The 26,421-nt window shown below is 39.9% G+C and overlaps 1 protein-coding gene across 4 annotated transcripts in view; it reads right to left on the bottom strand.

Annotated features, from left to right (window-relative positions):
• The window catches only part of CDK19 (cyclin dependent kinase 19), a 120,323-nt gene extending 95,485 nt beyond the window's left edge, over positions 1-24,838 (bottom strand). For 3 of the 4 annotated variants that reach the window (XM_058834928.1, XM_058834930.1, XM_058834931.1), the window contains exons 1-2: positions 24,591-24,838; positions 5,827-5,902 (exon numbers count right to left, since the gene is read on the bottom strand). In XM_058834928.1, the coding sequence (XP_058690911.1) occupies positions 5,827-5,902; positions 24,591-24,718 (204 nt within the window). In that variant the 5' untranslated portion in view covers positions 24,719-24,838. Of the gene's footprint in view, positions 1-5,826; positions 5,903-24,217; positions 24,241-24,590 lie in introns of those variants that run through there. The other variant, XM_058834929.1, reaches the window with a different exon arrangement.
• Between the last annotated feature and the right edge of the window lie 1,583 nt (positions 24,839-26,421).

Raw genomic sequence — 26,421 nt, forward strand, 5'->3', positions numbered from 1 at the left:
CTTATTTCACTACCTCCAGCTATTGAAAGAGGGAGTGGAGTTTCAAAGTTTCCACAAACAATCTTTTCTAATTAGGTAGTAGAGAATTTATGGGGAGATTTTACTTTGCCAAATATTCTACCCATTTATCCTGTCTTGGCATGGGAAAAGAAGTCCTGACATTCAAAAGGAATCTCCTACAGCAATTGTACTCAGGTACAGACTTTCAAAAAGCCTTTTTTTTACTCAGCCTTGCCTCCAACAAATCCAGGGACCAAAGTCTACATAAGCCTACACAGCTGCAAGTACTGCAAGCCGCTGCAATAGTCACAAAGAAAAGGTCGATACAGCTGAAGCACAGAACTCGTACCTATTATGAAATTTTATGCAACTTGCAGAGAGACAATGGCAGTACCAATCTTCTAAGTGTTTTATAAATACTGAAAAGTTATCATTATTCCTGTACAGTTGATCTTTTCCACATTACTAAGAGACACAGAGACAGGTCAAAGATGTTTAAGACCAGCCTGGTCCGCCGTCCCAAATTATGTAACTTCATGTTTAGCTCATTTGACTAAGCAGTTTCCAAACAGGGAGGTGAGAGCAGCTTGTAAATGATGTGCAGCACCTGACAGAGACAAAAGCAAGTAAGTTTTACTAGCTCTACCTGCAAGGCACAACATGTCCCCTTGAGTTCCTGTGCCATGCTGCCAATGGCACCAGAGGAAACACATGACAAAGGCACCAAGTGCTTCAAGATGGAGACGGCAAGTCCGGCTGATTTCCTTCGCTCACCACAACATCACAGCATACCCAAACCCAAGAAGAGGGGGACACAACCCCAGAAGAACCGCCTACATGGAAAGGGCATGGACAGCATGGCACAAAACAACATAAATACAGTGCGAAAGAGCTGCCTTCAAGAGAGCTGACAAACACAAAACGGTTACAAAGATGTATTATTTAACCTACAAGGCTTCTAAAACTTTTCCCACCCTCAGAAATCAAAATATTTGTATGCTGTAGTACTTTGGAACGTATACTGCATGAGTAGGCAAAAGTCCTGAGAATGATCTGTGCATGCCAAATTGTTCAACTGAGCTTTCAGTAACTCATTTAACATTATAGTCTGAATTTATTTTAGCCTATACCCATAAATGCAAGTTTGAACAACAAAGGCCGACTAACGCTCCCACTAGTGTGCCACAGCATACTGGCAACATTTCAAGGCCTCCCAGAAGGAACAGCCTTCCCTAACAAGCAGCACACAGAGGCACTGCATGCAGCAACTAAAATGGTTACAGGACCCAGACCCAACATTCACACAGGGCAAAAGAGCACCAATTTAGGGCACTCCTTAAAAAACACCAGGATAGAAATGCTGGTTTGTGGCTCTGCTTCTCCCATTTAAATCATCTGCAACAGCCTGGTCTCTTTTTTTTTTCCCTACAGGGAAAAAAAAAAAGTTCGTTATAAAACCACCCTGATACAGAAAAATCGAATTTAAATTTACAATTAAAGTCACTATTTACAAAGAAGGCTAAAGTTGGTAAATTATCCTTGGAAGAAGGGAAGTTCTCATTGGCAAGGGTGCAAATAAAAGTTAGAAAGGATCAGAAGTTGACCAAAGAATATCTAAGTCTTAACTCAAATCGCTGTTTCATTTGAAACCTTCAGTAGAGTAATTTTTTTATCTGCAGACTGTGCTAGCTACTCTGTGAGATTATTATGGAAGATACTAAAGTCAAGATGAACAGAATCTACAGCATTCACCAAGCCAGACATCTCTTTATACACAACAAACAGATTGGTTTAGGATTATTTCCCCTTTGAAAATCCATGCTGACTACTTCCAATCACCATCTTGTCCTGCACATGGTTGGAAATGGTTTCCATGAGCATCTTCTTCATCACCCCCCCCAACAACTAAGGTGGAGCCAACCAACTTGTAGTTCCCCTGGTCCTCCTTGGAAACAGAAGTGGCACTTGTTCTCTTCCATTCACCATTACCTTTCTGAGGTAACGGAGTAGTCTCATAATGAAATCCAAGCAGCTCCCAGCACTTGTGGGAGCAACTCATCAGGTGCCCCAGATTTGTGTATGCCCAGTTTAAGTGCTCCTAACCTGGACCTCTTCCACCAAGGTAAGGCTTCCTTCCTCAACCTTCTCTCTGGTCTCAAGAACATGAGACTCCTGAAGGCTGGACTCACTGTTAAACACCGAGACAAAAAATTGAGTACTTTGGTCTTTTCCATACCATTTATTCCCATTCAGCTGCAGGTTCATGTTTCCTTTAGTCATCTCTCTGACATTCATGTACTTGCAGAATCCTTTCTTGTTGCACTTCTAGTCCCTTGCCAGACCCAACTCCACATCAGCCTTGGCTTTTCTAACCCGTATTCTTGCAAGATCAAACAGCAGCTCTATACTTCACTTGTTCTGCCTATCCCTGCTTCCAATTCATATATAATTCTATTTCTTGTCCAGGTTCAATAAGGAGCTCCTTGCTCATCCAGTCAGGCCTCCTGTTGCCTTTGCTTTCTTTCCCACTTGCTGGGATGGAACTTTCTTGAGTTTGGACACGGTGATCCTTGGATACCAACAAGTTTTCCTGGATCCCTCTTCTCTCCAGGGCTGTATCTCACAGAATACTTCCAAGCAGATACCTGAAAAGGTTCAAGTCTGCTCTCCTAAAGTCCAGGGTTGTGATCCTGCTTTCTGACATGCTCCATTCACTTAGGATCTTGAACCTCATCATATCAGCTAAATAAGCCAATAAAAATTGCACTGAACTTCTTCCATGTTCAGGGACAGGACACATATCCATATATTTACATTATTGCTGAATGACACTGACTAAGAAAAGGCTAATTACTTTTATTCTGAATTAATTTTTCCCAAAATCCACAATTAGAAGTTTATAGTCTCTTTACTGTGAAAAACGAAGTCCTTAAATTAACTCAGATATACTCTCACAGAAGTGAAGCCTTTGGGACAAGAAATCTCAGATAAAGCTGTATTACCCTGGTGCTTTTTGATAAAGAAATACCAAATTCCATTACCGCTACATGTTGGCAGATTTTTCAGATCACAGCTATTGGTTCTTAAAAGATGATGGCCAAGATATTCAACAGGAAAACAACAGCCTTAACAAATAATATTCCTCTGGTCTGTTTCTTGTGTCTCCACTTCTTGTTCTAAAGAACCTACTTAAATAAGGTAAGGAAAAAATGTAAAATACAAAAGCAGCAGAATTGAAAACTTCCTTTCAACCAACCTCAGGTTCCCAAAGTAAGCTAATGCAAGCCTTGAGCTGAAAGAAATGTCACATTCATTAACTAAATAATCATCTAAAAATATAAACACTATTTTCATATTTTACAGCTCTGCTCTTCAAAAAATGCTGCTGCTTAAGCCAAGCAAAAATCTGCCTCATAACAAGAGCACTAGTTAGCATTTCAGTTATCTTCAGAATACACTTGAGTTACAGCAACTTACTGGATTTTTACACACACACAATTCTTTGAGGTATAAAGAGTCCTTTCTAATACTTTCATACTCAATATAACAGAATTGGCTGAAATAAGGATTCTTTAAGCAGGGATCACCCCACAGCAGAAATAAAGCAACAATCACTTGCCACAGAAACCCCTGCCTATATAATGTTTTTATTGATATAAATTTTCTTACAGAAAAAGCTCCTATGAATGAATAGCAGCAAGAGAAACTTTATGGGTTTTGAAATCCTAAGCAAAGACCAATTTGATTTGTAATGTCAGAAGAGGAGAGTGATCTGCCTTTTCTTTTAGGGAAAGCTAGTCAGTAGATCTTACTATAGGTATCTATGCAATAAGACACACAAAAAGGGTCTTGGACTGTAAAACAGAATGCCTTTCAGTTCAGCAATGTATTTCTTGAGTATGTCAAGTGTCTAAAGTTTACAGAACTATTAAAATATTCTGAACATATACACACAGAACCAGGTACACTGGCGCCCTGTTATTTTCTCTTCTTCCAAAGTGAGATTTGGGTTTGTTTTGCTGCTGGAGCAAAGTGGAAGGGTTAAATGCCAAAAGAACTACCCATGACATTTTTAAAATGGCCTCTGTCCAGGCTGATAATCTTTATTTAATCAGTAAACATGACCCTCTTTGTCACCTATCTAAGCCTTTAACTACAAGATAAGCTATTGATGCATCATTTAGAAATCTGCCTCTTTTTATGGAAAATGCACTTGATTTTGGTCTGTTTCCGTATGACAAAAACACTGTAATTTTTTTCAACCATTTCACCTTTACCTTTTTCACATTTCTAGTATTTTACCTGAAATTTCACTGAAGAAAATGGTCATGTGCTGCATTAGCTCAGGTCACAGAGTTTTACAATAAGGTTTGAAGAAGAAGGAACTATAACTCATGGAATAATTACCAGAAGAACCGCTGAAAGCGGTCAACTAACTTACACAGTAGATGCCAAAATTCACAAGCTGTACTAACCTTTGTACAGAGCTTTACTAATTAAAAAAAAAAAATTATGTATCATGAGAGTTAAAACATAATTTGACATTCTCTTCTTCCTTACATTGCTGTCTCCAGGTAGACAGAACCAGCACCATATCACAGTGCTACCATGCCCACAGGAAAGTCTCCTTTACACTAGTCCACACATCTTCACAGCAGCACAATTTAAAACAAAGGGTAAGGATCAAAAAGACAAAAACCCCTCAATATTGTCAAAAATGACTTTGTAGTACCAAGAATATACGTGAATACAGATGTTAAGAGGATTTCCTATTTCCTGCAAAGGCAGAAATATTAGCGAAAAAAGGTCACTGGGTAAATCCTGTGTAAAGTGACTGACAGCAATGCAGCCACTTCTCAAATCCACAAGAAACCTTGACCTTACAGTGATAAGTACTTTAAAAGGACAGCAGTTTTATCTGTTAAGTCTCTTCATACAGAATCACCATGGACACTACACTAAACACAAACCAGTAGTTTGCTCAGTTCATGGACACCATAAGTTTCTAATGTCTCACACTGCATTGCACAACTGGATGCTGTATTTCAAGGCAACATTACCAGATTATAAAAAGCTTTAGGCACAATCCTAAAATACATTTCAACAGCTGACTGCATAGTGGCAGCATTAAGACAAGGTAAATATTTAATTAAGCAAGTGCACTTCTTTTGCAATGCAAGAAACACATTACAAAATTTTACTCAGTATCCAGCATTTTGTCAATTATGCACATTTTCAGACATGAAACACATTTAAAGATCAAATTCTACCTTTATTTACAAACATTTTTTACCAAATTTGAAGGAATGATAGGTATGCAATAAAAGACACATGTAATAAACATATAATTAAAGCTGTCTTTCATTTTGCTATGAAACTTCTTTGTACTTTGCAAAACAAATTAAAAATCAGGAGAACAAACTGTTCTCAGATACTAAAGAACAACAAGTTACCATTAGTCTAAAATAAAATACATCATTAGTAAGTGGACTTCAGATGGTACTTGTAATCTTTCAGAACCTTTTTCTTTCAAGTCAGTTTAAAAACATTCCTTTTTAAAGTCTTCATTTACAAGTTCACATTTATTTCCCCCTCAACACATAAAAGAAGATGAAAGAAGATTTATCAGAAAGAGGCATTGCTATTACCGGAAAAGAATTAGAAGAAAATTATTTTAAAAGCTTCTTTAAAAGGCTCAGATCTGAATAATGGTTGCATACTTTAAAGACAACATTTGGATAATCTTTATGTTACTTAATTCTAGGAAAATAAAGTACCTGTTGAGTAATAACGTCAGTAAAATTAGTTTCGTTTATGTACACTTACTGCAATCTCTCTACAGGCCGACATGGATATCCCTGTACCTTCAATTTGCTTCAGTGCATACTCCTTTTCATCTTTTCTGTACACACATGAAAAAAAAAAAAAAGAGAGAAAGAAAAATATATTTAGCTCTGACTTACATTACACCAACCAATATAAGTATAATGATGAAACACTTAATTTGGTCTGGATGAAGAAGCTGAAAAGCCAATCTATTTTTACACATAAATTACACTTTGATATGAAAAGCAAGTTTCCTTTTAACAAAGATCTTACAGTTCCCAAACAAAAACTTCATAAAAAAACTTAGTTAACCTATACTCATTTCTCCCTAAAAACAGGCATAAAATCTGCAGATAACTGCAAAGACAGTTTTGGAAGACACTTTCCCTGAAATTCCTGGTTACTGTCCACAGCTGTGAAAACACCGCAATTGTATCCCATGCCTGGAAAACTGTCCTAGAAATATCTGGGAATGGCAATCTTTTCTCTTGATTTTATGAGCCACTCTCAAGCCATTTTTATTTCTGAAATACTACCATTTTAAACCAATTATATAATAAGCACTGGCTATTGACAGATCCCTACACAGCATGTGAAACTCTGAGCTCTGATGTACAAAGCCAAAATATGAGAAAACGTTCAGCCCCAACACTGTACTACCCTTTTAAACAATCAGAGCTTGAAGTGATTTAGAGAGACGACCAAAAGAACAAGAAAAGGAGGTAGAATCTTGAAGCTTTCATGATACAACAGAACCAGCCTACAACACGGTTTTTGCAGAATTCAGCTGTCAGATGCTGGTAGGCATCAATGCCCACAGAGTTGATGTCCCTTTGCAGACTCACCAGTTACAATTCAGCAATCCACAATCCCCTATCCAAATTCTCCATGGCATTCATGGTAGACCTCAGTTAGCCCTTCTTCCAGTCCCAAATCATTTTGTTTTGCCACACAGAAAGATTCTCAATTTGCACTTGCTTCAGTCTCTCTGGCTTTGAGCTCCAAGCCTGTGTCCTGCCAGCTTCAGCCAGTTTTCCAACTTCTGACAGACCCTCTCCCTCCAAAATTCACAGGAAGAGAAGTGACTAAGTGGAAAAATATGGGGCAAGATGAGAACTTGAAATAATAGCCATCTACACATATTGTACGTAACACAGGCAAGCATTATTCTCAGTAATTTTCAGTAGCAGCTAAACCCTCAATGCATGTCTACAGTTAACACTGACATACACCTTTTGAAATAAAATTTTAACAATTCTAGATGTTCTCCAACTACACATGAAAACACATGTAACGTCACAGGTAATAAGATCATACCTTATCTCACAAGAATTGTTTTTGATTTCATTAATTAGTCCAAATTTTAAACAGTAAATAGTAAATGCCCATCCCCTCTTATACATGGTCCTTCTACCTATGCAGAGGATTTCCATACGCTGCGAAGTATTAATGCAGGGAGCTTACAGAAACAGTGAAGCAAAATTATATTGTCTGCAGAACCAAAATCATGTAAACTATGGTCAGGTTTAAACTATGCAGTGCACAACTATCAGCTGGAATCCCAAAGCAAAGTAGTCACTACAGCATCACATCCTTCTTTTGGCACATCTACTGAACCAGGCACAGGACCACACTGATATGGCCACCCTTGAACTAGTTCTCCACACAAAGCACTCCCTCCAGCTACTGAGACCTTCACAGAGCGAAGGTCATTGCAGAGACCAGGCATGACACCTGGCACACACACTGCCTTCAGCAGCACTGCTGAACACCACCACCACGGCAAGGCTGTCAGCACTTGGTAGACAGCCACTCCATGCAGGAATTTAAGATACAAATGGGAAATTATTAAATATGCTTTAATAAACCCCTAACCAATCCAACAACCTAAGGTATTACAGCATGTGGGAAAAGGAGGGAGTCTTACTGAGCTGCAACCCAGATAGCTCTAAAACACTAGGCTTTGTAAAAAAATGAGCAAAAATAGGGACAATTAAATGCTTTTTTATAATAAATGGGTGGCAAGGATAAAGAACTGCAAAAAGATTGGTAAAAAAATTGTCAGGTCAAGAATACAATGGCTTTGGAATCATAAACACAGCCTCCTTTAAATACTATTTACTTGCTTTGGCAGGAATGCAAGTCTATAACTTTTCCAAAGTTAACTGTCCTTATTATGGAAACATAATAGCTAATTCCAAATGATGTCCACCAAGTGGTATTTTAGCTAATAATATTTCCCATTCAAGATAATTTGAAAAAGAAAGAAATCTATTTGAAACTTCAAAAGCAAGTCAGCCAATGCCATCTGATGAACACACAATTCTAGTTATTCAGTGAAGTGTCCAAAGAAAAGAATACACAGGTACTTTATTAGCTATTTCCCTACTTGTACCAATTCAATAAATAATATCAAACTGTGTGTGTGTGATAGGTAAGTACACTGTTCAACTCCCTAAAGACCAATGCTCTCATGAAACACTTGAGACAGGGAGAAGTACTTATATTTCATTTCAGAAAAACTCTAGTGAACTCTGAACACATTTCAAGAAATTGTACAGAATTACACAACAGGAAAGTTTTTACAAATCCTTTTCTGACAGATCCTATATCAGTACATTTTTTACTGGAGTGAAGCAAGCATGATCAAGTTAACACCAAATCCAAACAGCAACCACAAACCACACAGCTCTGGTATGAGGCAAAAAGCACAAATGCCAGGGATAGCCAAGCACAAGGCAAGGTCTTTGCTCACAACCGTTTTTATCTGGTCCACAGTAACACTGTCTCAGGAACAGGTCAACTAACTTGAAGGTCTTAACCTCCAGCTGTAAGGGAGTTTGTGGGCAGGAAGCAAGTGGCACAGATCAAGGTTTAATCAAGCAGGTTGTATCAAACAGCCACCCCAAGCTAATGGCAGCAATGTGTTTGCTAATCTGAGCAAAAAACATAGCAAAGCAGAACTCAGAGGGAAAGCATACTTGAGGAAGCTGTGAGTTAACAATTTTTATTAATGCTTTTCAAAAGTGATGCAGAAGAATTTGCCTGATAAAACAAGCATTGCATCACAAAACTACAAGGCTTCTCTATGCTTCAAGCTCCCTTACACAAAATTAGGGGTTAAAGATTAAAATCAGCCTTGCTTCTGATTTCAGAAATACTACAATTCATGTTATTCTAAGGAGGATTAACTTCTTACCAAAAAGACACTGCCAATATGAGATACTGCCCACCTGAATACTTCTAAACTAGTATTTCAGACTGCCATAGGCAGCACCCAAACACAAAGGTCCTCATGCATACCAGCAAGTATTGAGAACACTCCTCCACTATAAAAACTTGGTCTTCAAGATCAAGTTCTCCCTCACCAATAAATATCCCATTGTGCAATCCTTAAGGTTAATGTCAATATTTTAATTTGTACTGTGCAAAGGAAAACTCTCTTCTCTTGCCCCAAAAAGTTGTACTCAGTGGTTGATCTCCAGCTGCAGTATTCAATACAGAAAATGAAAATATTACTACTACTTCTGGGTAGCACTTTCAGTTTCCATTTTCCAAATGCTTTGGAAAGAAAAAAGTACCAAATGCACTTTAAAAAAATGTAGTTCAGAAGATTTAGAATAATTACAGCATTTCAAAGGAGCTAAACTGTCTTCACTATTGCAATTGTACTTCAGAGACCTCCCACCATATGAGAAACTACTTTACAAACAAGCTAATGGAAAACTAGAAACAACTTGCCCAAGACCATAAGAAAAATAGGAGGATTTGAAAATAGTGCATGGTTCAAACAATTGTTTTATCCCTATTATTCAAATTTGAAGACTTTCAATGATGGTCTCTCTTGAATTCACAGATAATTTAACATATATTCCAACTTCAAAATTAATTATCCACATCAAGGAACTGGCTTGAAAGACTGCAATCACTCTGAAGCTAGAACTGTGACTATCACATCAGTTAATACAGATATTATCGTTACAGTATATACAAATAATAGCTGCCTTAAATTAAGTGCACAATACCATAAATAAATAATAATTTAAGTGCACATTTTCTTAAGCCAAAAAAGTGCACCATAAAAGCATTTCAAAACTTACCTAGGAAAAAAATTAATAGAAAAGAACAACAATTCATCCCCGTAACAACACTAATGGAATTTATGTATTTGTGACTTTGTAGGACAAAGCCTGGGAACACTATGGAGTTCAGTGTCCTTCACAGTACCAGGAACACAATATCCATACAGGTATCTGGTTACACTCTGATCACTTTGTTTAATGCCAGACAGCATGAAGTTAGTCACTCAGCAGGAGATCACAAAGAGTTGCAAACCTTTTTCCCCCTGAGAAAAGGCAAAACCATGACACTGATGTGCAACTAGAAACTAACTGAAAACCTCATCTAGAACTCAGCAGCCAACCCACTAAATAGATCGTGCTCAGCACTGGTTACCTTACACAAGCTGTTCACAAGCAGGATTTAATCCTGCACTTAGCACATGGCCATAGCCTTTACAAAGGTAACAGTACCAGAAAATAAGTCTATGTATGACTGACTGGGAGAAGGGACATAAATCCTTTGCAAAAAGTAGTGAGTTCTTGTGCTTTAATGTTTTTATGGATACAGGAGCAGTCACTAAGCCAAATGAATTACTAGATCAAAAAAACTACACATGGTGTCTCTAGGGTACATGCTCTTTATCAGACTAGAAAAGTAATTTTCTTTTACCGCTATCCTCCAAACGTATCAATCCTTATCCAGTCAGCAGCTCAGCCAACTCATTTTCATCCACATGACAACCAGTCACAAATGACAGAGGCTGTCAATCTACAGATTGATCTTAACTTGTTTCTAGCCAGCAGTACACATGTTGTATTTCAATGCACTTGCATTTGGTCTCATTTTGAGACCTACATAAGAAACTCAAAATGTAAAACACTAAGGATGGTAAGCAGAAATTTGAAAAGAAATCCCTGACCACATCACCCCTTTAAAAGATTTAACTTTCCTCACAGACAGCAGCCAAAACTTCACAGCAGCTACAGGCTGCTCTTACAACCCAGAGCCAGCCAAGTTAACTACAACATAAACTGGCTGGTTTTGGCCATGAAAAGAATGGATGAAAGCAGCAGGCGTTTACCTTGTTCTGCTGCTGTGAAGAGTTTCAGTAATGTCTGTGGACTGCACAGCTGGCCTCTGTGCTGATGCATCCCCCAGAGGTTTGGTGGGAACTTCCTTGGTGTTGCAAACAGAACATCATGTGTGTCAGTCACAGGAAAGGACTTCTCATAAAGAAAGAGCAGATATGTATGTCACCTGGACCTGGGCTTTCCTCTTAGTGGCAGTGCTGCAAAATGTGGAATATGTAAAATCTTCTTAAGAAAATATATTCTTTAACATTTGATCTTTCAAGCCTAACCAACAAGAAGGGAGATTTAGTCTGTGAAACAGACAGCAGCCCACGAGCTCTAAGTGATGTCCAGGTGTTAGAAAGACAAATTACTGGTTGATAGAATTGGTAGAAAAAGAACAGCTTTAGGGCCTGACAGGTTTCAGTGATCTCGCACCCAGAGGGAGGTTAACAAAGTTGGAAAAATAAGGATGTGCCACTGACAGCTGACACAAAGAATGCAGAATTTATGAGCCACAAGGACACTGGGCAGAACCCCCAGGATGAGGAAGAAACTAATAAACCTCACCCAACAACGGTGCTGAATCAACTCTGACTGGGTGAAAGGTAATCCTGCAGGGGGAGATCCCGACCACCGACACACAGATCATTGACCCAAAAACCCATCGGCCCAAAAGAGAAACACCATGGGACTGATTAGCACGAGAAGTGAGAGAATCATTAACCAACAGAAGATAGAACAGTAATTGATACAAGGATAATGTAACATGTAGCCAATGAACACTAATTCCTTTGTTTGCTGCAATGTATAAATAGCAGAAGGTTTTGATAGTTGTTTGGCTTGATTTGTGGTATTCCACTGGGCACCCAGGCTTGCAGAATTCTGAAATAAAATAATTAGTGTCTCTCTCAAGTGTGTAGTTATCAGCTTGTTGCCCACTGGGTAACAAATTCAATTTCTGTGGACAACAGAAGGATGGTAAACCAACCTCCCCATCAGACAGTAGCTATTCAATCTTTAGAAGCTGAGCTTGTATCTTATCTGCAACATCTACAAATAAACTTGAGGAGTGAAAACAATGCAACAAACTTATATCAAACAGGACAGTCCACTATAGTAATATTAAAAGAACTAGAGTGAAAAGAGAATGCCCAAGGCTGATCCAGGTAAACAAAAGGAAAAAGCTTTTTGTAATGGAGACAATATGCTACAGTAAATATTACATTTTTGATTTTTTTTTTCAATCTCAAGTCTTTACAATCTGTTTTCAAGAAGGGGCTTAAATGCTTCTCAGCTCATTGGTTTCACTGCCTCATGATACCTACTGAACGCCACTAGGTCCCACTCCTGACACCAGATAGCTCAGTGTATACATGGAATAACAGGGTGACAGCACTTTTCTCTATCTTCTGCTACCTCCAAGACTTAAAGTCTACCCATAAAACCCTTTAGAACAACCTAAGAACACATCCAAAAGGCAGAAATTTGTATGCAATTTTCGACATTACTCTTCTCAAAATGCAACAATACCAAATTCCTGAATGCTGTATGTTTTACTACTCCATTTTTCAATGGAGTGCCAATGTCAGGTGGCACAAATGTATGCCAAAAGAAGGCTAAATCAGGAATCAAAATGCAATCTGTGAACTTTTTAAATAATTATTTTTTCCCAAAAAAAAAACTTTCAAGAAAATATATTTTTTTTGTTGAACTCAGCATTCTAAGTTTAAGTCTACTATAAATTGGCAGAGACACTCAAATACAGAGCAACTGATTACTACAATTTGGCTTTTTAAAAAGATATCTGAGTTTTATCACATGCACTATGAGAAATAGGCAGAAGAACCATTACACACAGTTTTGCCTGCTGAAAAATCTGCCATCTTCCAGTCAGACTAGAAGAGCTCATATTAAAAGTACCAACTGCATCGTATTATCACATTATCACGGCATCCCATGAGAAATTGAAACATATTTTGCTTTATAATCTGTAGAACAACCCCAAATGTATCTCAAAATCACACTAGTGATATGGCTATCCTTCTCCTTGTTTACTCATCTGTAAACCAGATTATGAATTCAGGAGGAAATGTTAAATGTTAAAGAACAAGGCAAGCTCTTAAAGTGATGCTAAGCTACTTGTCATTAAACACAATGCCCCTGACATTGCTTGCTTCCACAGAGCCCCACAAAAGACGCTGAATTCCTATAAATCCCCCACAAACTTCACATAACATAAATGATTCCTCATGCATGAGGAGACAGCTAATGGAAAAGGACAAAAAGTGAATCTGAGCACTGGTAAAGTTTTCTGCCATTAAAAAAAAAGATGCCTTTTCCCAGCTATGATTTCACTAGACTGGGAATGGAGAGCAGAGGTCTCTTAAAATGAATATGAGACGACTAAAAGTATTCCATTACATATAACCATATGCTCTTCTCTTTATTCCAGTAGTTTCAGAAATTCAAAAGCAAATCTTTGTAGCATTGATACCTTCTAACTGTTATCAACAATTCCCAATTATTTCACATCACAGTCTAAGATCTATGTAATACCAGACCACTGGAAATCTTACTAAACTTAATCTATTAAAATTTAGCCTTTACACTATAATAATAAAATTTTGTATTTGCAAGGAAAGAGAGCACAACTTCAATCACTGCCACCCTCACTCCAGATTTATTGATGAAAATTCAGAGAACTCAACCAGCTAAAGAGCTGTTGCCATTGCTAAAATTAGACTGATTCCTAAGTATCTGGAGCAACTGAGAACTGTGAATTTCATACAAGTACATTCAAAGCAGATTGGGGTAATCAGACTTGACAGCCTGTTTGTAAGGGTAAAAACTAAAGCGTTCACATTAAACCCTGAAAGCTGTAAAACTATTCTGCTGCTCCAGGTAACTTCTTCCAGCATTTGCTACATTTAAGCAGAGGAGAGAGCTGCACCTGATTTTATTTCTTTACAGACAGGCTTGATTACAGATAACAAAAAGATTTAAGAAATATGTCCCTGTCCAAAAGGATAATGTATGTGAGGATTTGCTACCTTAAAACAAGGAACAGCAGCAGCAAGGAGAAAAATACCTCTGAAATAAAGAGGAAACAAATTTTTATTTGTCAGCAAATTATGTACCAAGGTCACAGAAACAGACTATGCCCAACTAAGACTATGCCAAAAAAAGAAATCTGCCATTTTCTCCATAAAACAAGAAGAATGCTTGTGACTAACTATAAATGCGAAGAAATTAATTCCAAGAAACTGGCATTTTTTAAGTCTTAAAGCCATACCGTAACTACATAGTCCAGCTTAAAGTTCATCACAGCTCTTTCTATGTAGTGCTAAATCTGGCTGAATACTGCAACTTTGATAGGTGGGAAATTACTATCAAATCACCAAATAGTAGGAAGTCTGTACTTTCTTGGGGTCTTTTTTAGCAAGAACATGTTTAAAATACCAGGTGCAGATTTTTTTTCTAAATCCCTACAATGCATTAGGTTCGTCAATAGCAGAATGAGCAGAACTATTGACTCAATGTAAAACCTAATAGAAGGGCAATGGCCTAAAAGCTGCAGTTACTCAGATTTCCTTTTCTGATTCATGACATAATCAAATGCTTCCCCTAAAGCACTTGAAAACCCAGATTATGAGAGACCTATCACAAATTTTCTGGTTTTTCCTTCAGAATTCCTAACTCAAACCATTTACAGTGAAATTATCAATTCTCAAAGCCAGATCTACATGAAAGTTTGCTAACACAATGTTAGTGTAATTCTTAGGTGGTAAATTAGCCTTTAGGTACTAAAGCTACACCCAGATCATGAATAAGAAGCAAGACCCAAATTCCATATGGGCAGAATAGGGCAGAGTAATATAGAGCACATTTACTACAGTTGAAAAGTTGCAAAGTTGAAACAACATCCTCAAAATAAGGTAGAAGAACTGGAATGAAACTCCATGAAGTCACCACAATATCCAATTTAATTCAGTCTGAAATGTAAAAAAAACCCATATTTTTGATGATTTTTTTTTTTTTTAAGGGAGCATCTCCACTTTTTTCCTCACTTCGGTGTCAGGGGATGAGGATTTCTCAAAGACAGAGGTGTTCATTGCAGCCACTAAAACAACTTTGCTACTTCCAAAGAACAAACAAGGTCTTTAGTCAGCTATCATATCTGTTCCCAGGGAAAGGGAAGGGCATCCTGCTTCCTTTGGATATTAGAACTCCATGTCCCATAGTCAGAACAGGCTTCTGTCACAATCTGAGGTTTAAGAACATCATTTGATGAAGTTTTATGCTGCTCTTCCCCATCCCTGCAGTGACACTAAAAGTAGAATAAATGGCATTCTACTCATACCGAGTCCTTTGGTTGTTCTGAAGGTCAAGTTAAATTTGGCTATTTGTCTACCTCTGTTTCTCATTTGAAGCATGACAGAACTGGGCAAATGAACAACTGGTTATCCAGTACAATGACTGGTTTTAATCAAAAGATATGAACATAAGCTAACTTTGAAGTCTACAATGCCCTTGAGAACAAGACAAGTGATACAGAAAATCCGTTTCAAGAACAGACACATTCAAAGACATGAGCTGACACTCACTCTCAGCAGCACTGACAATAATTAACGCAAGCAATAAACACCACCACATTTTTGAATGTGCAAGGTGCTAGATCTTAGCATGAATCCACGGTAATTCATTATAAAACACAGGTGAGAATTTTCTCTCAACACCTCTGAATTTGCAGAATTCATGACTTCATGATACTCAAGAAGTATCTTTCTCAAAACAGCCGACTTCAGAACCAAACATGCTGCTAGAAATATCATGCATGAGTGGCCCTTGCATCTCCTCAGGCTCTCATACCCCACAACATTAGCAAAGAGGTGGGAAAGTCAAGGACAATCAGAGCCAGAGTTTCCCAGCATTACCTGTGTGAATGCTTCCAAGTCCTCTAATAAAGACAACAAAATAAAGGGGGGACAAAACAGGCAGAAAACCTTTCGGCCACACAAAAAGGATTGATTTTTCCTTCAACTAATGCATGAGGAAAGCAGATACATTGCTTCAAAATAGTGAAGCACACCTCCAGATGTAGTTTCAATTCCAACATATTAGCTTCTGCCTCTAGTCAATTGCCTATAACTCTTATTTTCACTTGACTGCAAAAAGAAATCAATAACGTTTTCTACTTAAGTCAGCACAGAGTGAACAAAAAAAAAAAAAAAACATACTGCATGCAAGGCCCACTTTATGGGAACACTGTTCCAGACAGTCCCCATTTTATATGTGTATTTTTACTTAGTCCAGAGCCCTGATACTTGACTAAGTAACCTGACACTCCCAGCACACAGGGGAAGCTATGGCCATTGCTCTGCCTATTGGAAAGCCTACCTTCAGTGTGGTTTCTTCTACAAGATGAACAACTGCAGAATATTTCACGATCATTAATTTTGTAGAGAACAGATGACAACTGAGGGACACACAGTTATACAGCGGCCTCATTTGAAAATACTGTTTTAAAGATTGCTAAGCCCAGAAAAGACAGAAACAAACGTGAACATGAACAATGCCCTTCAGGGATCCACTCTTTCAGTAATCTCAGCTTCTTCAATCTTTCTCACAAGCAGAAGAGTCAGTTCTGCTTTCCAATAAAGTAAAATTAAATAAATAATAAAAGATAAAAAACCCCCATCACAACACACCAACCGAAAAACCCAACCCATACTTACAGACACACATTTTGTACAGGTCAGTTGATACTATCTCCACACCATTTCTTCCCTCCAGTCTTATTAGATACACTAGTATTTTATAAGCTCTCTCAAACTCCCACCACTAAATGAAAGGACTGCACTCCCACAGAGAAATCTAAAAAAAAAATGTTGATAAAAAATTCAGATATAGAAGTTAAATTTCAGTTGAGTTAAAGACTTTACTTGGACTTTATCAGCAACAAATTTTGGTTAAAAATACTTCTGCACTTTTTTCTTCTTGAATCTGTTGAGACAGTGAATTTCACTAGAGGTATAATGATTTCTTAATATCATCACAACTTGCCATCTGTCAGTCATCTAACTTATAGTCAAACAAACCATGCAAACCAAAGTCCCAGAGCTGGGAGGTCTTTTATAAACCTATAATATTTAAAAAACATGAAACTCAAGTCAAGTCAAAACAATAAACTTCTTGTAGTTGCTACACAAGTAGAAACTGTTCTTCATTTCCTGAAGTCACATACTGAGTTAGCCAATTTATTCTAAATGCAATTGTCCTGGACTAGTTTCAGCATTCCTTCAAGCAAATGTGCTGTTACTGAAAAAATAAATCTTTTTTAAGTTCTAACACTTTGTTTCAGTAAAAAAAAAAAAAAAAACCCAAAAAAAAAAAAAAAAAAAAAAAGCAGTGTATGTCAGTTCTCAAATGCCAGCAAAGGAGCTCTCAGAACAGCACATCTTTGGAAGCACAGTGTAAGAGCTTCTTGTCACTGCTGCTGAAAATCCCTTCCTGATCACACATGTAGACTGTACCTCCTCCTGGACCGAACATAAAGCAGCAGCAAGCGCAAACAGAGTCACTTCACAACACATAAACCAGTTGCTACAAACAGAGGACAATCTTCTGACCCAAGTCTATGCAAATCATGAGCTTGATTAGGGCCACAGAAGAGGCAAACAGCATTTCAGTAGGCATTTTCAAAACACAGGTGAAAAATTAATGTTACTGATAAACCTCTAGTGCAATCTGGTTAGGATACTCCACAGAAATTTTGGTTACTTGTACAAACACATCTGCAACATTATGAGGCACAGAAATTTCTGGGGCTTTGGAGTTTTTGCTGATTTTTTGGTTTCTTTTTAAATCACACACGATGTAAAAATACTCGTGTTGAAAATAAATTTATGAAAAACACCTCTACACTTCTACCCACAATATAACATGCTAGATTGGGTGACCCAGAAATACAACATATTAAATTGATATGTCAAGCAGTTTGCACAAGTATTTAGTTTCTGACTTAGTCCACGGTCTATCTTGCTTTGCTCCCTATTACCAGATGGGGGACAGAAAAGGAACTTTTCTTCCCCTTCAACCTCTTACTTCCTTTTCCTGCAGCTCTACTGGAAAATTCTTAACCCCCTCAGTACAGGAATCTTCTTCCCTCTTCCTTTCTTTAAAATAAAAAAACACCACTCAACTTTGAAAATTTTTCCTTCAGATCTTATGGGCTAATTTATGTACAATTCTTGCTTTGCAAGATTAGGAAAAACTCACCTATTTCTCTCAAACACAACCCCTTCTACATCTTACTGACCTCCCTTTCTTCCTCAAGAAGAGGAAACACACCACACCACCTTTGTGCTTACCACAGTAGCAGACAAAACACCTGCCAAATACTATTTGTTTTCTGAAAGGTAACAATGCGCTTTACAGCTCATTTCTGCATTTAGTTTCAGGAAGAGTAACAGAAGAAGTGACAAAATAGCCATGGGAGAAACCATATGCAAGAGTCTGTGGGAAGCACTAAAAATTACTCGTCACCACTTGCACTATCCTCTTGGGCAGGAAGCAAAGCCATGGTATAGCTGCAACAGCAGCTCTCATTGAGGCACAGATATGAAGTACTAATTATCTCCTCCTAGATGGGGACTCTTCTATTAGAATGCATGGCAGGCAACTAGTTTGACAGGTTTGGTTTAGTTCTGCTGCTCTTTCTCACACATATTGAGAGTGTTCAGTGGTTAAGAGGTATTTTCAGGATTTGCAGGTAAATTTAGTATTTAAGTTTTCTTTTGAGAGATTTTAACAAGGTATAAACAACGTATAAACACCTTCAGCCGTTCTACCATCACCAAGATAAGAAGCTTCATCAGGAAAAGAAAAAATATGACAGTGGAAAGCAAATCACAGGTTTTCAGATACAAAAATAAGAGATTTTCCTGCAGAGAGAAGTAATTGTTTAGGATCTAATACATTGTGCTTCAACTTTGGTCAATAATTCTGTGATTTAGCCTGCCAAAGGTTTATATTAGTAAAGAGCAGCTACAGCACAACACTCAAATTACTTATGTCCAAGGCAATGTCAAACAAAGGAAGTAAGAAAACATAAAGATATAAAATATTATAGACTCTCAAATGTCTTACAAGTATCAACTTGCATTGGTAAATAATATTCCAGTTTCACATTCAAGAGAGTACAATCCTTGCCACATCAGTGAGTTGCCTCTCTTTTAAGAGTAAATGCAACTGCAATACTCATTTCCCTGTCATTTTGCCACCAATGTTGTTCATTTGCAGCATTTAGCTAATTTGAATGCAAATTTCCTCTCCTGACAAACTCCTGCTATAGACCTTAAATTACTTAAGTTTGACAAAATAACAGTATGGGGAGAACAGTACACATATCAATTGTTACACGAATACTGATTTAAGAGATCAAGCAGATTACCTTTACCTCTTCTACCACCACAGTGACCTGAGCCACCACCTTGACCTGATGTAACCTCTGAACAATGTAACAATATTAGCAGAAATACCAAATACACCAAGCTGCCCCAAGAGAAATTCTGTTTTTCCAACGGAGCCATGCTTCATAGCAGATTTTTTTCCTCTCAATATTTTTCCACTTCTGCTTCAAACAAACAAAAAAAAACCAAAACAAACAAAAGTTGACATGGCCACAACCATAAGCATCTGTAATCTGTATTAAGATTATATACTTGCATTGGCTATATACTCCATCCTTCTTTCTCTCCCATGTCCTACCTTTCATAAAACCATAGAATGGTGTGGCTTGGAAGAAATTTTAAATAACATCTAGTTCCACCCTCCTGCCATGTGCAGGGAAACTTTTCATTAAACCAGGTTGCTCAGAGCGCCATCCAACCTGGCCTTGAACATTGCCAGGAAAGGGACACTCAACTCTCTTATGTGGACTTGTATGCTGTGAGTGAAGAACCTCACACTGATGATTCTGCATGCCAATGTCAGTTGAAGGAGGAAAACAGACTCTCTTCTTCAGTTACAAGCTTACAGTACTGAAAAATAGGGGAAAGAAGACGGAAAAAATATTTCATTTGCCTTCCCCTTCCTACGCCTGTACTCCACAGTGATGTTTCCAGACATGCATAACTGTTACCCAGCTTTCAAAAGGGAATTCCGTATTTGGCAACTAAGGTGACACCTGTTTTATACCAATTCTCTTCTAAAAAGTCACAAGTACAGTAACAATAAAGTAATCTGGCAAGTTACAAAAGCATACTACTACAGTAGCATATAAATCTATATGCTTTGTTCAGCTGATACATTGTAAGTACATGGCAGTGCCAAACCCTTTATATTTGCCAAAGGATAACATGGCAGGAGGGTCTGCCAGGGCAGCACCAGCTACTGAGCTGGCAGTGAGCCTGGGAGCTGCTCAGGGTACAAATCCTGGCCCTTCTACTGCCATCATTTTGAAAGCTGATCACTTTGTATTTCTGTCACTCCTTCAGTAGCAAGATTAAAAAGCACATACTTGCTTTTTGAAAGGTCTTCTGAAACATACAGATTAAACTAAAATTACAAACTGTTTTTTTTCTTTCCAAGTAGCTATAAAGGTAATATTATAATAACCTTTGTTGCCCAAACGCAGACGGTGAGTAAAATGAAAAAACAGCCCTAGACTGAGAAAAAGCAGACACCTCAATTGTTTGTTTACAGGTGAGCAGAAGCTGCAATAAATAGAAAAATTTTATTCACATGAAGATACAGCTTTTTCAAGTGTTGCATCAGCTGTGGCTGCTACAGAATGAAGAACAGAGTGGCCTATTTTCTACTTGACTCAAGTATCCCACTATTCCTTGCACTCCTGACTAACCAGCAGTGGTATCTTGTCAGCTTGCTGACTCATGCAAACATCCACCTGCAGGTGAACTGACATCCTGGTGAAGGAACAGAAATACTCTGTAGTGGCCTGGACTCAATCATTTTGAAAAAGTAAAGGAAAATAACTCAGGCATACACAACCAACAGAATTTCCAAACCTCACTCATCCTGAACCTTGCCTCTCATATGAGAAGGACATACAAGAAGTGAAACAACTAAGCACAACATTGCAGCTTAAAATGTGATCAAAGAAGAGGCAAGGAACATAATGAGGAGAGGTAAGCCATGAAAAAAAAACTTGCTTTTCCTAACCATGACTGGAAAAGCTGCATTCTTTGCTTTATTAGACAGATGTGAATGCGTCCAAAAAAACACTTAGCAAAAGTACTGCTTTGAAGCAGTACACAAAAAAAACTGTAACAGATTTTTCCAACTACATAAAGAGCTGAAAACCTAATACTGGCGACTGAATTGCAATCGTGAGGCTTATATCATGATTTCCCCCATCAAAGTCACTGGTCTGGTCTTAGTGTACATGACATAAAGGATTGGACAGTTTAATATAAATACCTATTCTCTACACCTTCTGGACTACTGAACTATTAATGAAAATTCTGTAAACGCAGGTGCCTAATTTAGCTAAACATATAACACAAATAGTACCTCCAGACCTCACCAAACCGTACAAACACTACTGAACCAAATAGAAGCTGCAGCTGCTCAAAATCTCTAAAAAACATAATGATACAGTGCATTCAAATGTAATACAAACATTGTTCAAATCTATTTAAAAAAGAAAAAAATCTTCTAGTTTTCATAGAAACCAGTCAGCTCACTAGAAACATGCCCAAATGATACTCTATTCTAGGCTGAAAAAGCCAAACTAAGCTGTTACTTTGTCAAAAAACTGCTTTTATGCACAAGCCATTCACAGAGATCTAAGCAACACAACCACTTTTTTACAAGCATTTTATCAAACAGCTTGCCAAGCTCCATATAAACACATTTTACTATTTCATAAAATTCATATGCCAACTTTTTGAAATGCGAAGTGACAAGTTTTCAGTGGAATTTCTACAGAGCTACAAGATTCTTATTGCCCTCAGCCTCCTGACACTGTAAATTGACTATATGAAGCAAGAATCTTTCTCTTTTATACAGGAATACCTTGCACATTGGAAATACTTTAATGGTATCTGCAACCAGCTAAAGAAGAATTCCTTTACACAAGGCTCAAAAACCCTCAGTGATAAGCACACAATAAATAATGCACCACTATCAGACTTCTTTTACTGATTTCTTTCATTAGGGACCCCTTAAAGTTCAGAACTAATGCTAAATATCCTCCAACCTGAAGATATACTTTAGCTAGGTGTTTACATAAGGAAATCATCTCATATTAGTGGTTTTAGTTGTTTCCTAATTTTTTTTTCCCTCAATTGTTCACATCTTACTTTCACCCAAGGATCTAAATTTACACAAAAGCAACTTAGAGTGAACTCACCAATGCCATAAAATGAAGATCAAGAAAAAGGAAAAAATAATCACTTTCTGAGCTTCATGAAGTAAAGACTCTGAGTATAGTACAGTTGAATTTGTGCCATGTTATATTACATGTCAATCTATCTGACAGCACTGAAACTTTGCACTTCCTTTTACCAGTTAGTTTTCTTATGGCTCAAGGTCTCCTTTTGATTATTCCCAATTCTGACACATTAGCTATCTTTTTATAATATTTACTCTTGCTTTACTACCCATTTGCATTTGTCATACTGCTACTGCTGTAAGGATTTTGAAGACATGTCCTTTATGGTGCTTTGTAGCAGCAATGTAATTCCTGTGATGGCTTTCCATTGCAGACGATAGAAATGAAAAATGTCTGGTTTTGACTTATATCGAATTTCTTTCTTTCTTTCATAAAACAGTAAAGATAAAGCTCTGCCTATTTCTATGCTGCAATTTTAGGCTTACTATATCAAAGAACAGCAACAAACATTTAACTAGCATTTTTGGTGGTTTTATTACCACTTCCTTTCGTATATCCCATGTATGTTTTACATACATATATATAAATTAATACCTAGGAAAAATAAGCAACCATTACCACTTAACTCAAAAATACTGGGCGAGCTCAGTGACAGCTCTAATACCTGGAAAAGCTTTGATATTTCAAGTTAGCTATGTTCTAGTATTCCTAAGGTTGCAGAGCAACCTAGTTAGAATCAGAGCTCATTTCATGGTATTTAATCCTTCTCTGGAATTAATGTCTACTTTTCAGTTATTAATCACTTTTATATTATAACCTCTTAATTCAGAGTTTAAATTTTCAAGACACATGACTCCTACTGAAGAATCCCTAGACCTCTCTACTAATCTAAAACAGCAGCATTCCCTTAACTACTTCCAAAATTTTAAGTAAAAGTTGTCATTTTCCCACATTCAGTCTCCTCTTTCCCAAAGTTTCAGTTGGCTATAATGGAAGGCTATTCCCTTTAGCATCCTGACTGAAAGAAATCACCTCCAATTCACAGGTATATTTTATCAAACCTCACAGTATGCTTAGAACACTCTATAAATACAGCCTGTGTTTGTGCACCAAGCACACACCACAGTGAAAAAGTGCTCAATGGCTCTTCTGAAAGCAAAGGATTCTATTTGGAACCCACACCTGCACGAGAGCCTTGCTCAGGCCTCAGGATTGCTCCCCTTCAACAACTGCCAGCTAAGCAAACCCAAATGGCAACCCTAGTTCCCCACTGCTCTCTTAGCCATAGTACCATGAAAATGGCATCCATGGAATACCTATCCCACGGCGCCAGGTGTTTCTTCCCCACAGAAGAGAAGAAACCTTGTTTAGCCAACATACGGGGGCACGATGCCTAAAGGACCTCTCTGGATCAAGCCAGCAGCCACGTGTTTGGTGATAGGGACTTGTATCCTGCTCTCTCACGGGAAACTAAAGGAGACACACCTGTGTGTAGGTACTGGACAGAAGCCACCAGCTCTGCCTGCAAGGAGCTTCCCAGACAGGCCATCAAGCCAAGCGTGCCCGGCACTGGGATCAGCGGGATACCTGGGGCTGGGGACACACCAGGGACCAATACACGCCCCGGGAGCTTCCCGGGCCGCTCGGGAGGGAGCAGCCGGGGAGGGGCCGTCGGGAGCCAGGTGCTCCTCGCTTCTCAATCCCCTGCAAGTAATCGGAACAGAACATCAAAGTACGAACGCGGTCACACAAAAGACGAAAGCGACGACCTGAAACACGGCGTGCAAAGCAAAGGCGACCCCAGGGCACAGCCTGCTGACACCGCACCACCAGGGATGGCGAGGGGAAGCGGGGCAGAGCGGGACGAGCTTTAGGTTGGACACTTGGTAGAGCTGCTTACATAAAGGGTCATTAGAATAGGCTGCCCAGTCCCGTCCCTGGAGGTGTTTAAGGAAAGACTGGATGTAACACTTAGTGCCATGGTCTAGTTGAACACGGTGATGTTCGGCCATAGGGTGGACTTGATGATCTCCGAGGTTTTTTTCTAACCTAATTGATTCCGTGACTCCGAGCAGCCGGACACCGATCCGCGGGGCCGGGCCACCGGGGCCCGCTCCCGGCACGGGGCGGGGGATACCCGGGCGGGCTCTGCGCTCCGGCCCCCGCGCTGCCAGAAACTTTCCGAGGAGGGAGGGAGGGAAGGGAAGGAGGGGGAGGGCGCTGGTGCGGGGGGGGAGGGGGGGCTGGAAGGGGGTTCTCGGCGCGGCCCTTACCCGTCCTTGCGGCGGGCCTTGTAGACGTGCCCGTAGGTGCCTCTGCCCACCTTGCATCCCTCGTATTCGAACAGGTCCTCCACCCGCTCGCGCTCGGCCGCCAGCTTCGACTTGAACTCGTAGTCCATGTCTCGCCCATGGGCGGGGAGGGACGGGCGGGCAGGGGGACGCGGCGGCCGGATCAGCACCCGCAGCTGGCGGAGCCCCCTCCCGGCGCCGCCATGTCCGGGGCTCGGCGGGGGCGGCGGGCGAGGGGGATGGGGGGGGAGGGGGGCGGTTTGTTTTTGTTTTGGTTTGGGGCTTTTCGGCGGGGGGGAGGGGGCGCGCTCCGCCGCCGCCACCCGCTTCAACTGGGCTCCTCGCGGCGCGCCGCGCGGGGTGCCGGGAGTCGTAGTGCGGCTGCGGGAGCCGGCCCCACCGCCGCAGGCGAGACACCGTAGCGGCAGAACTACAACTCCCGGCATGCCCCGATCCGCCCCGGCCGGGCGGCGTCGGCGCACTGCCCTCCCCGGAGACACCGGAGCATTTCAGCGGCCGCTGGGAACTTGCTGACTCTTCACATTGCGCTCAGAGGCGGGAGCGGCGAGCGCGGCCGGACGCGGCGCCTCTGGCTGGCAGGGAGCGAAGGAGGGAGGAACAGAGGAACGGACGCGGACACGCACCCCATGCTGCGGGGCGCCAAACAGTGCAGCGACTTGTTTATCTCGGCAGCTGCCATTCACAGTCCGGCCCCGCCTCCCGCGGGATGCTGTCCTGTGATTGGTCAGTTCTGCCTCGCCGTGCGGCGGGCGGGGCGGGGCGGGGCCAGGCCGGCCTCAGCGCTGTGGCGCTGCGGGTCCATGTTGGAAAGGAGAGCGCTTGGAGGTTTCGTGCAGCTAGATGCTGCTAAATAAACCCATCACTTACAGAAATACAGCGGCACATACTGCGGTGGCGCTCAGATACAGCCCAGGCGTATTGCTGCGTCTTTCTGATCCGATGCTGTAGCAAGACTGTGCCCCTTCAGCCCGGAGAAGATTTTTACATAAACGCGGCGCTGCTTTGGGGTTCAGATTTCATCTAAGGACTTTGAGATCACAGAAACATTCAGGCCTCTTAATGTTGTGTCTCGGTATCTCGAAGATTTTTTTTTTTTTTTTTTTTTTTTTTTTTTTTTTTTTTGGTGTGAAAAGCGTCACTGCACGCTTACTTGCATTATGGAAGTGCCACGCAGAGGTAACAATATCACACAGATATCACACAGAATCACGCAATCATTTCGGTTGGAAAAGGCCTCTGAGATTGAATCCAGTGTGTGTCCAAACACCATGCCAAGTACAGACCATGGCTCTAAGTGCCATGTCCATTCTTCCCCTAAATATCTCCAGAGATGGTGACTCCACCACCTCTCCAGGCAGTCCCAATGTCTAATGACTGTTTGTAAAGAAATTCCTCCTTATGTCCAACATAAACCTCCCGTGGTGCAGTTTGAGATGATCTGCTCTCATCCTGTCACTTGTTGTCTGGGGGAAGAGGCTGACCGCCCCTGCAGCTTCCTTTCAGGGAGTTGTAGGGAATGTAAGGTCAACCTTGACGTGACCTTCTACAACCTGCAGGTTACATCCCGCTCTAGAAGCAAGGGACAATCCCCACCTTGCATATTCAACCTTAGATTAATCATGCCAGCGGCGAGTGAATGAAGCCGAATTAAATTAGAGGAGGGGAGAGTAAAAATGGCATCTCCCCATATACAGAAATGGTCTCAGTTTATCACCTGCTCTGCCAGCATTACTTACCACAATGGAAAGTTTTTCCGTGTGTTAGATGGGAGGGTAGGGGAGCTGATGAGAAG

Source organism: Poecile atricapillus, chromosome 3 (assembly GCF_030490865.1).
Source record: "Poecile atricapillus isolate bPoeAtr1 chromosome 3, bPoeAtr1.hap1, whole genome shotgun sequence".
Taxonomy (NCBI): domain Eukaryota; kingdom Metazoa; phylum Chordata; class Aves; order Passeriformes; family Paridae; genus Poecile; species Poecile atricapillus.